Source organism: Aythya fuligula, chromosome 4 (genome assembly GCF_009819795.1).
Source record: "Aythya fuligula isolate bAytFul2 chromosome 4, bAytFul2.pri, whole genome shotgun sequence".
Classification (NCBI taxonomy): Eukaryota; Metazoa; Chordata; class Aves; order Anseriformes; family Anatidae; genus Aythya; species Aythya fuligula.
Genome location: NC_045562.1, coordinates 9,076,884 through 9,089,480, shown reverse-complemented (window position 1 = coordinate 9,089,480; position 12,597 = coordinate 9,076,884). Strand labels below are relative to the sequence as shown.

The 12,597-nt window shown below is 40.2% G+C and overlaps 1 protein-coding gene across 1 annotated transcript in view; it reads left to right on the top strand.

Annotated features, from left to right (window-relative positions):
• Nucleotides 1-12,597, top strand: part of BMPR1B (bone morphogenetic protein receptor type 1B) — a 32,256-nt gene that overhangs the window by 12,089 nt on the left and 7,570 nt on the right. Inside the window, exons 3-7 of the mRNA XM_032186882.1 lie at nucleotides 476-578; nucleotides 5,850-5,946; nucleotides 6,705-6,843; nucleotides 11,414-11,606; nucleotides 12,047-12,344. Coding sequence (XP_032042773.1) covers nucleotides 476-578; nucleotides 5,850-5,946; nucleotides 6,705-6,843; nucleotides 11,414-11,606; nucleotides 12,047-12,344 — 830 coding nt within the window. The remainder of the gene's footprint in view (nucleotides 1-475; nucleotides 579-5,849; nucleotides 5,947-6,704; nucleotides 6,844-11,413; nucleotides 11,607-12,046; nucleotides 12,345-12,597) is intronic.

Below are 12,597 nucleotides of genomic sequence, written 5' to 3'. Positions count from 1 at the left end.
GAGTACAGGAACAATCTAGCCATGGCTGTATCATGGTCGGTGAAAGGTGTTCTGCCCAGCTTCCCATGAGAGCAGAAGCGGCACGTAAATGAGTCCACACAGCAGTTCAGAAATTCCTGTGTTTCTCTAGCTAGACTATTTTTACAATATACTAAGTTATTTTTATAATATAATTCAAACCAATGCGCACAGGAGACTTTCAGATCTCTGTCTTGAACCATTAGTTGCAACACATCCCTTTTGCAGCGCTAGGGCACCAACAGAAATATGTAAGGGGTAAATTTATCTCTTAATTATTTATATGAAGTTTTTTTAGTTCCACATGGTGGCAAGTATCCGTACTCCACACAGCCTAGAAAGCTGTAGCACTCTGCAAACCAGCAACCAAGCACACCTTTCTCTCCAGTGCCAGAATGATGGTGTCTATTTACAACACAAATAATTACATGGCATTCTATGAAACTGTGTGTTTCAGGACACTCCTATTCCTCACCAAAGAAGATCTATTGAATGTTGCACAGGCCAAGATTACTGTAACAAACATCTTCACCCAACGCTGCCTCCGCTGAAAAATCGAGGTAAGGGGAAAGTACAACCAGTCCCCAAAGGATTTTTCCTGCTGCTGTCTTAGGAAGAAACAAAGCCAAAACCAAAGCACCCCCCTCCAGGTGCACATGATTAGGGAGATGAACCTCATTAAAAATTGTAGCTGAATTTCTTGAGCTGGAGAGCAGTGCCTTGACCTGTAATTTCTGATGCTTGCTATTACTCATGTTGCACACATGCAATGAGCACCATATGCATGAGGGTCACACGATATTGTCATAGATGTTGCATGATCCATTTTACAAAATATTCTGTGGTAAGTGTAACGTTCCTTCATAATAAATTCTTGGCATTGACAAAAATGGCCAAGATTTTTGCTGGTCAGCATTGAGTTTAGTCTGGAGATTCAGTTCAAGGTTGCAGGAGAATTTGTAATCGTAGCATTCTGTGTTGGAAATCCAAATTGGTGTGCAGATGCATTCTTAATTATGCAAGCAGCAAATACTTGCACAAATTCATGCTCAGAGGAAGCCTTCTCTTATATAAGCTGTTCCCTTCATGCCTATGAAATTCTGCACAGATGGGCTGCAGAATAAGGCCTGTGGAGGGTAGTATGTAAATAGTTCACTCTTTACTAGCAAGCCATTAAGTCAGTGAAACCTCATAAAATTTTGACTTCCGACGTAAGAGTTATGTACTATATATATATATATATATATTTTTTTTTTTTCATTTAAAAAATATCTTTGGACCACGGGAGAAGCTCTGCAAGGAAGTTGGTATTTGTTCACACTTACTTAGTGTATCAATAAATATCATTTCAGTTTGGAAGACAATTTCTTCTTGTTTCTGACTGAGTTGGTTCTGTGTTAAATTACTTAAAAATACTGAACCAGTGCCTAACACTAGACATCTGCCTTATTAAGATTTTAGATATTTGGCTATACCACTTGCTGCTTATACAGAAAACAGTAAAACAACCTTTTGCTAGTGGCAGAAGTTGTTTGGATCAAAATTGGCTTCGCTTTGTGTGTATATGGGGTAAATAAAGCATTGTTTGAGCTCAGTGGTGGCAGACCCATTAAACAGCAGAGGGAATATTTGTTGAAAGAATAATTTCATAGAGTTGGAACAGGATTCTAGCTGCTTTATATTGCATATTGTCTGCTTTATCATGACAAAGAAAAGGCAGTGTGTTCACTCAACATACTCTGAAGATTTTTGTTTGAGGTAAGCTGTGCACTACTGGTATGCTGATAGTATGTCATGGAAATATAGTTCAGAAATTGCTTCATTAGATGTGGCTGAACAGGGCTGAAGACAGCACCTTTATTAAAGCCTTGATCAGGTATGTCATTCTTAGTGTCAGATTTGTTTTAATTTGCCGTTGCTCAATTCTAGTTTTAAAGCTCTAAGAAAAGCCATAGCTGGAATTGCAGGATGCTCAGTACAGCCATGTACAAATACAGTGTGCCCACTGTTGCCAGTGTTCAGTACTTGACTGTGATCATTGTGTCCACTGAAAACTTTTAGATTTGTCTATAATTGAGTGAGAGCTGTTAGACGTGTCCATCAAATTTAACATAGGCTAGAAGTACAAGAAAGAGAAGATTAACCTAAAAACAAGCTTCTAGGAACAACCTCCTGACCTCCAGGATTCCGTGAAAAATATGTATGTTACTCAGCATTTAAAAAACAAACATAAATTTGGCTTCTGAACTTACATCCAAGGTCATATCTCATGGGAAACACAGCCTAGGGAGATCGTCCAGCTGCAGGTCAGAGGTTGTTGAACTGCAAATTGACCCGCACACCAAGGTAGCATCTACAAAGGCAAGCAGCTTATGTCCTGAAAGTGTTTTTCCAGACCTGGCATGTGCTGAAAGGCAGTTTTATCCTCTCCCCATGAAAAGAAAGAAGGACCATGCATGCGCATGAGGGTGGGAACTGGAAGAGTTAACACTGGTCAAAGTAAGGTTTTCTTATGCAAGACAGAAGAAGGTAACAACAGCTGAGTTTACGTTCGAGCCCATCTCAGTACAGAACTAGCAGGGTAAAATACCCCAGAGATAACACGAAATCCTCATCCCAGCTGGGTGTGTGTGTTGGTAAGGAAATGAGAATCATAGCTGGGTTTGATATAACACCTCTGCTTTAAACAATAAAAGATATTCCTGGAAATCCCAGCAAAAGTGCAGGCTGAGACCAGTCGAAAGGAGAAATATATCTTTACTGATTTAGAGCCTATATAAGTAGAAGTGGTGGTGCCACCGTGTCTGGCTCCCTGCCTGTAGAGCCAGTGATGAATGGGCAAGGGAACGATTGGACGAACGACGGGGTTTGATGTGTGCATACAGTCTCCACGCCTCAGATTTCACTGCAGTTTTTGCTTGGATAATCTTAACATTGGGAGCTGGGGGGACTGGGGAGGGAGGGGAACCTTTGATATGCTGACTTCTCCCTTCAACCTGCTGCATGGCATTTCAACGCATGCATCAGCAGTGCCCCGCGGGTGGCGAAGTGGGGTGAATGAGAGGTGCAGAGGGGAGAAATCATGGCAAAATGACTGATTGGCAGGCTGTATTACTGAAGATACTCCTTTTGTCACCACCTCCTCTCCCCTTTTGTGCCAATCACTACTGACACCTGCACACATCCCCGTTTTCTTACAACCTAAAACTGGTGTGTGCTGCATGCTGGGTTTTGCTGCTATGTACGAGTGGTAGGTACATGACGAAGCTTCCTGAGCCTACTGATTTTTTGTTTTGTGCTCCCCTCGCCACACTCCTGGTCATAGCTCACTGCTGCCTCCTTGGAAGCGGCTGCTTATTCTCATAACCACACTTCTTGCAATGTTGCAGTTGCCAAGGAACATACAAATAAAAAGCACAGCATCAGGCTTCTTAAAGAGCAGAGCATCTCCGTCACCCACCCTGATGTGGGTGATCCCAGTGATGAAGTGGACTCATGGCTGAGCCGCTCTGTCCCTCTGCCTGGAGGTGATCCCAGGTGCCTAAAACAGTGCAGGGAAAGGGGTATTTGTCCTGCTGCTCCCTGGGGAGCAGCGTGATCTGGAGGAGGAGAGAGGAGGTGGTCTCCAGCAGCACCAACCTGCCTCAGTTCAGCAGTGATGTGCACAGGGAGCCATCACCTACACCAACACTGACACCTTCCATCATGTCTTGCCTGCTTTCCTGGCACTTGCTTCATACAGCTGCATACTGAAAAATTCTGCAGTGTTGGTCTCAAGTTTGTGTAAGAGCTAAACAGCACTTCCAAAATGCCTTCTGGCCTTGGGGAAGATCAAACCACATTTGTTACGCTGTCAGAATGGGAGAAGCCCATTAGAAACATCGGGCACAATGTTTGGATCATTTTAAATTATCATAATGTGATAAAGATCTGGCATTTTATCATCCCTCTCCCCAACGTACATACTCAGCCACACACAGGCAGCATGAACTGCATTGGCACATCTCAAGTTGTGGTAGTGCAGTGCTACCACTCCACACAGCTCTGCAAACCCCTGTTTATGCTCTTCTCAGCTGATGGGGTGCAACATCATGAAGTGTTACAAACCACACATTCTAGAGGGAAATACCTGGCAGACTGAGGCTGCTTAAAGCACAAAATAGAGCCTTTAGTCCTCCTCAGCAGCCCTTCCTTCAGAGGAGAGGTCTGGATTTCCCTAGTGGGCTCTCAGTTTCGGCTTGCAGCACTCTGAGTGCCAGGCCAGGTAGAAATCTGCCACTGCAGTGGGAATGATGGGCTCCAGTGTTTTCCTGATAGACATCGTGTCAGTGTCCCCTTTCAAAGGCATTGGCCGTCGCTGGAGTGTTTACATTGTTAATGCTCCGGGAGCAGGTAGTGGCAGGTTAAAACATGACCAGCATGATCAAAAGGTGCGCTGGGAGGTAATCTCTGTTTGTAGCAGGGAGGCGAAGGGAAGAAATAGTTTGGGGGCAAAAACAGAGGGAGAAACTGGATCTCGAAAATAAAAGAGCCTGACAGTAAACCAAGAGTCCCTTAGGAATCTCCTTGTCTCATTACCCTTGTAAATCAGAAATGCAATAGCGCTATTCTAGGAGAAGTAGATGAGGATAGGTTTCTTGCATTTTACCTTGTGTTTGGCATTAGCATGGAAGATGCAAGAAGCCATGGTGTAGCTGGAATTGCTTCAGGAAACTTATACCTCATTTGCAATATTCCAGATAGCAACTTTTTGAGAGTGGTGTGTGTGTGTACATGCTAAAATGTAATTTTGAGACTTCAGAGGCTTTAAAGTAAAGTAGTGCTAGGTATCTTTGTTTTTCAGCAGGGGTGCATGGATGAAGGTCAGATGCGCTTGCCTGAGTATAGAATACAAATTTAGGGATTAATGGTACACTTTAAAACACAGTAATAGCCTTCCATGCAAAGATTGACTGAAACATCTTAGTAGATTTTGTGCAATGACATTTCCTCAAATTATTTTACATGGCTCAGCTTCAAAGTGTTTCTCAGAGGAACTGCTGCAAGGGTAGTTTTGCCCCCAGTATAAGACTTGCTGGCATACAGAGCTGCTGTGGAATGAATGGGGGGAAAATTACCACTTAAGTGTTTAAAATGGGGTCAGAGAGATGGATTATTCTGCAGTGATGGAAACTCATCTTCAAGGCCTCTAGTGGCTTGCATTCTCAGGGGATGGATGGTCTGCTCTGTTTCCTTGCTAGGATAAAGGCGGTTATTCATTTGTCCATTATCATATTCATTATCATATTAACTGATAGGACACTAGCTAATGAGTGATTTAAGACAGAGGCGGTAATTTTTGCATGTCCTTGCTGATCACATGGGTTAAGATACAGAGTGAGATGTCCTGGTTTGCTTTCCCTAATTGATGTTTCATTTGGAGCCAAACAGGGCATTGCAAATGCATGCTTTGCTGGGGCGAGGCCTGCACCATCACATAGGCTCCTGAGGATGCCACTTCTGCCCTGTTCAGTGAGGGAAAGTGCACACAGAACCCCAATGAAATCCAAGGACGCCTTGCACAGTGCTGTAGTAGCATCACAGAATTGCAGAATGACAACATGGTTTGGGTTGGAAAAGACCTTAATGATCATCTAGCACCAACTCCCCTGCCATGGGCCTCCCACCAGACCACGTTGCGCAAAGCCCCATCCAACCTGGCCTTGAACACTTCTAGGGATGGGGTATCCACAACTTCAACAATCTTGTGCTCGGTGTGTGTGTCTTTTGATACTGACTTTGCATCAAATTTTCCCACTCCTTTCCCCCTGCTGTTCTGCTTTCAACCACAGACTTTGCTGAAGGAAACATTCACCACAAGGCTCTGCTGATCTCGGTGACTGTCTGCAGCATACTTCTGGTGCTTATCATCATATTCTGCTACTTCAGGTAAATAATCAATACTTTACCAGCTAGTTAGCATTCTTCCCAACTTTTACCTTTTTAGAGACTCAAGAATTTGGAAACTTTTAAATGGACCTTAGGAAAAAATGAAAGCTGTTCACATTTGTCACAGGCATATCTGTGTGATATATTTCATATATAATCCTTCACTCAACAGCCTTAAAAGCCTTTCAGGTTGAAGCACAACCTTTACTGAAGGTGAGAAAGCCATAGGACAAAGTTTGTACAGGACAAACAAAACTAACGCTTCTCAGTATATTTATGTGTTGAGGAACTGGTCATAAAAAGAAGGGGTACAGGAATGTAAGTATGTCTAGAATGTTACCATAATCTACACACATTATGTTTAAATAATTCCTTGGATTTTTTAAATACTCATGGATCCCATGACCCATATCTGCTTTTGCTTCTAAAAGCCCCACTGCAGGCAATATGATAAAATCGGGTATTTACTTGGTCTATTTGTTAAATTTATTTAAGTTTCTGAAAGAAAAGCACCTGGTTGCTTTGCAAACATGTAGTTGATTGTAGTCTCCAAGTTTTAGACTTAGAATTTTGATGATGAAAACAGTTTGCTAGAAATAAAACTGGAAATATCACTCAGTGAGTCTAGCATATTCTTCAGGGAAGCTGAGGAAGCCAAGTGCCTACAAATGAAGCAAATGTGGAGAATAATGTGCATTACTCACTGTCCCCGTGTTCCTTGTATTCAAAGCTAATTTCAGTGTCATACAAAATGGCAGGTACAAACGGCAAGAGGCGAGGCCTCGCTACAGCATTGGGCTGGAGCAGGATGAGACCTACATTCCCCCTGGAGAATCCCTGAAGGACTTGATTGAGCAGTCTCAGAGCTCAGGCAGTGGCTCCGGGCTCCCTCTTCTGGTAAGGAAGCAATATTATTTGAATGTCAGTCTACAAGGCAAAAAGTAGAAGACAAAATGTTGCACAAGAAATGGTACTTATGTCTGAAAGGAGGCAATGTGTCATTTATTTTTTTTTTATTATTATTATTTTATTTATTTTCTCCCAGAATTGATGATGATTTAATCTTTAGAATGAAGATTTTTTTTTCTATGTAGACTAAGACAAAAAGTTTTTGTTTTATTTTTGTTCCCCTAAATTCAGCTCAATTCTTAACTTAGATACCACAGGGAAAATAGAGACCAATAAAGCCCAGAAAATTTATCAGGATTTATCCCAGTGCAACGGACAGCGTCTGGCCTGCAGTCTTATTTTCTCGCTTTTTATGTGCAACACACAATAGCATTTCCAACACTGACATGTAGGCTTTATGTGAAAGGAACTGCAATTCATCAAACGTGGAACCTTTTTATGTGCAGACTTCACTTTGCATTCAGAAGTCAAGAGCGAATTATTTTTCCTTGTACTGAGGTAATCTCAAAGGTTAAAGGCATGGGGATGGAGTGTACTTTATCATTATTTCTGAACTGACTCCAAGATGACTGAACCCCCTGAGCTCACATGCTGAAAAGGCAGTGGTTTTACATTCTGTAGCAAAACAGTTCTGTTCAACACTTTGTCTTCTTGAGGGCCATCGTTGCTTTTTAGCACTTAAAAAAAAAAAAAAAAAATTATATTTAATTTTCATTTTTTCATGAATTATATGTATCCTCTCCCCCCACACACCCCTTTCTACCAAACTTGTTAGTTTGTAGTAAACCTATTCTGCTGATGTTGTCCAGTTTCCAAGTACTATTTATCTGTGTTTTGTTTGTTTTTTCGTTTCCCCTCGGATCTTATTTTTTACACCTGAAAGAGAAAATAAATGGGAAGCTTTGTAATTCCTTGAAATGAGGAAACAGGCTGAGTGGCTGGCTAAATGTTCAGTTTGCTCTAGCAGGAGTAAGAACTTAGAGCCTTATTTTAGAAACGTGCTAATTTCTTTTGAAATCCAATTTTGTGACAATTAACATAGCTGTCGAAGAAAAAAGCCAAGCTGACAAGTGGACATTGTGACTGGTTCTGAGCATGGAAAAGGCATGGTCTTTTTACTCCTTTGAGAGAAACTCCATTATTTACATTTAGGCTTTAAGAAAGCTCTGTCATACCCCATACCTACATCCCTTTAGCAGCTGTGGAAAGGATGGATCATGCTTATGATGGAGAACCATTTGTAATGAGAGCGTCCAACTTATTTAACTGTGAGGGGCTCTTAATATTTTTATTTCGCTTTTTGCATGCCTTCCACATCAAGATCTTGGTCTATGCTTGGTGCTCCTGAGATGGTTGAAGATGGGACCTGTGGTCTCACTAGTGTCCCTAGCTCTCTCCCTGCCTATGAAGGTGTATACATTTTCTCCAGACTTTCCCTTTAAATAGTGATTTTCTGTGGAAGAGAAGAAAAACGAGAGCTATAACGAAACTTGCACATGGTAATAAATGTTTGCTGCATTTCCCAGACAGCTACAACCACTACAGGCTCACTGGAAATGCACGGATTAATACCTCTGGGCCCATGCCTTGAAATAAGTGAATAGAAAGTGCCTGGCAATAATGCTCCAGACTTTATTGTGAAAGAATTTGTTTTTGACTGCTTTATTTCATATTCAAAGAATGAAACACCCAAATTTATTATTTCAGAAAAGCAAGCTGCAAATTTATTACAAAATGTTAGGTTATGACAAACAGTAATGTCTTCCTTCTGTGCAGAGCATTTATTCCAATGAGTGTAGATATTACACCAAAACCAAGCATTAACCAAGATTTTATCAATACTTTGACATTCAGGAAGCATTCTTTTTCCTGGGCTGTTTGTACCTCTGACAGAAAAGTTTGCTGCAGGTCAAATACTGCCAATCAAATTTTAAACAGGGTGGCAAAACATTAAATTTTAAATAAAAAGCTTTGAGCCAACAGGCTGGGGTGCACAATCAAGTCTGTGTGAGCAAGCAGAACCCTACTGCCCAACACAACAAGATGTTTATGCATAACTAATGCTCCAGTAAATCCACATGTAAAATCAAGGAAGGAAATTAGATGCTGGGAAAGTAAAGGAGAGAGAATTTTTTCAGTGGTGTGTATGAAGAGATTGCAGATTTACAGAGTTCGGTCCCACCTTTTCATGTATGATTTTTTTTTTTTTTTTTTATAATTCCTCTTCCAATGAATTTTTCTTTTCAGTAGACCGCATCCCAGTCTTAGGAATAAACTTCTCTGTTCACAATATTGAAGTTACAGAAGATTCACTTGTCTAAATTTTCATCTGCATTAGATGGAGACATTTACCTGAAGATCAGAAAAATGGAGTGCAGAAAGTAAAATAGTTGGTACTTGGGTTGATTCCAGTCAAGGAGAGAAAACATAGGGACATGTAATTTTACCTGACCTGTCATGAAACTCCAGCAACAAAATAAAATTTAGAAATAAATTATAAAACAAAAACACAACACTAAATAATTTGCATGAACACATCATTCAGCATACTCGTAGAATCAGTTCATCCAACAATTTTGGTTAACCAATTTGTTCTAAAAATCATAATCAGATTCACGAAAGGGCTAAATTCCTTAAAATAATGTAAATAGGTCACAGTAAATCGTTTGACCAGTTCTAGCAAGAGAAAACCAGGTTAAGGCCTTCACATAGTATTCTGCCACCTGAAAACCCATAACAGAAATGTGTTTTTCATTTTCTTAATGTAATTTAATGAGAAACTTTTCATCATTAAGTATTGTAATTTCATGTACTTTATGATGCCATTACATATATTTGCACAAATTAAGTTATTTGATATAACTGCATTATTGTTCAGGATACATTTTTAACATGGGCAGAATAGAAAGCGACAATGCTAAAATAACATTACACAATGCTAAAGCAAAATTCCAGTGTAATATAACTATTGTTCAATCACTATATGAGAATATAAAAGAGAATAAATCAACTTAAAAAATTCAGGCTGATCTCTGCTCTTGGCTTTCAATGAGGTTAATCAAAAATAATGGCACTGCAGCCACCATTTTGGAAAACTAATAATAGGTAGCAGGGCTGAAAAAATGGGATCGTGTTTAAATTGAAACAGAAGAAAGATGGAACTTTTGAAATAGCTTTGCATAAATGCCATTGCATATTTTTCTTCTTTAAATTGTCTAATATGAAAGCCAGTAATTTATTTACAAAACAAATGGTAATAGACCTTACCTAATAGCTTCTGAATTTGGCTTTGGACGTGCATTCATACTGCAGGGTGATTGTGGCTGTCCTGCTCTGCACTACCAAACTGATAGTCTCACTGGTCCTCCCAGGGATAATGAAGGAAGTAAATTATTTTTAAATCAGGATTTGATCGTTCTTGTCATCCAGGGTTGGAAAAATATTCAGGGTTACATTAAATGAATGTGATTTCATAGGGATTCAGACAGTGCAGACTTGCTGCAATAAGCCACTCAAGAGTTGTGTATGGCTGATTTTACCAATAACATGGGCCAGATGAAAAACCCTAGTGAAAAGAAAAAAAAAAAAAAAGAAAGGAAAAGGAAAAGAAAAAGAAACATTATTTTCTTTCAACGTTCTGTAAAATCCTATCACTCCAAAAAATTTTAGATGTGGGGGGAAACATCTTAATGTCCTGTTATACTAGGGTGAGGCTGAGTCAACCGTGAGCAACAGTGGTTTGTGTTGCAGCATCTACCTTAGATTTTCTTCTGTGAACTTTTAGAAATATGTGCTCTTCAGAAATGCTGCAATCCTATTTTAGTCTCTGTTTGTCCAAGGTTTTTTGTAGTCTTAAATGTTCTCTAAGTGTAGATTCAGCCCACCTGCTACACGTAGTCTGCGTTGTTATGAAAGGTACCTCTGCAATGCTGCTGAATTTTGCTAGAGCTACACAAATTCTTTGATTTTAGTGTCAGTTCATAGTACAGCCACAAGAAAAAAAATGATACAAACACTAGAAAGTGCTTATTTAAAGCTGCACTTCCCTATCTTTGGGAACATCAATTCTTGTTTTCTATTCCTATAAAATTATTATATTTATTAAAATGAATGTAGGCACGTGGATCGTAACTGTGTAAGCAATGGCTGTGGTTCCTAACACCAAATTAGAATTTTGAAATTATTAGGCATGGGGTTTTCAAGGAAGGTGATAGGAAGATGCTCACAGTAGTTTTGGTGCTACTCTGGTCTTTGGTGCTGATGGGAGTTTTGGAACTGCTCTGGGCTCTTCTTGAGTCCCAGTCTTGAGTCTTAAAGGTGTTGACTACATAAGGCTTTGGAATTGGGATGGGACAGGAATGACCACAGTAGTGCTGTACGTTGGAGCAAAATGAGGAGCATCTGTATGGCAAAGCTTTTGCTGAAATGCATTTTTCAGTGGCTGCATACTCCCAGTCCCATCAGGCTTGCTGTGCAGAGAGGATACAAAGAAGGACGGAGATAAATGCAAAAAATATCTGCAGAGTGAATTCTCACTGTGTGTCTTGGCATTTTACAGGTTCAAAGAACCATAGCAAAACAGATTCAGATGGTGAAACAGATTGGAAAAGGTCGCTATGGGGAAGTCTGGATGGGAAAGTGGCGTGGCGAAAAGGTAGCTGTCAAAGTGTTTTTTACCACGGAGGAGGCCAGCTGGTTCAGAGAAACAGAAATCTACCAAACTGTCCTGATGAGGCATGAAAATATTCTTGGTGAGTGAAATATTAAAGATCACTATTAGATAGTGACAGCTTTCTTAAGTTTAATAACTTTGTGTTTGTTGTTGTCTTACGCGCTTTCTTATGTGCTTTGTTACCTGCTGTGCTCTGCAGTTAGTCTCCCTGCACTTTTGGAAAGGAAAATGTTTGAAAGATTCCTATGCAGATAAAAAAAAAAATAATGGGGATGGGGGATATTGCTCCAAAAATCACACATCTGGCTCTGCCATCAGTATTTGACTATATAGGCTTTCTGAAAATATATTAAAGGCTAAAGGTGAGGCGTAGTTACATGTAAGTAACATAAAAGAAGTTAAATGCATTGTTAAAATAAATGTGTTGAATTGGCTGAGAGTTCTGGCTCCTGGGTAGTCAAAAATCACCTTGAGAAGTATTAATTTGAAATTCTTTATTTTTTCTTTATTTTTTTTCAGGATTCATTGCTGCAGACATTAAAGGCACAGGCTCTTGGACCCAACTGTACCTCATCACTGATTATCATGAGAATGGCTCCCTTTATGATTATCTAAAATCTACCACCTTGGACACAAAAGCCATGCTAAAACTGGCTTATTCCTCCGTTAGTGGCTTGTGCCACCTACATACGGAGATCTTCAGTACGCAAGGCAAACCAGCTATTGCCCACCGTGACCTAAAAAGTAAGAATATCTTGGTGAAAAAGAACGGAACCTGCTGTATAGCAGATTTGGGCTTGGCTGTTAAATTTATTAGGTGAGTAGAGATAGCAGGGTGATGGAAAGTTGGTTAATCAGCCTCACGCTGGTGGTGGTGGTCTGTGTGTGAGTGTGCACGTTTGAGCAAGCACCCACAGCATGCATACATTGCCTTCACACTGTGCTCACCCATACATAAGATGAGGCTACCTATGTAGATGTTGCATAAACACATAATGCAGATGTAGAAATAGTCACTTTCAAATTATTAAGCACATTGGTTGCATCTGTGCATATGGTTAGATTTCATC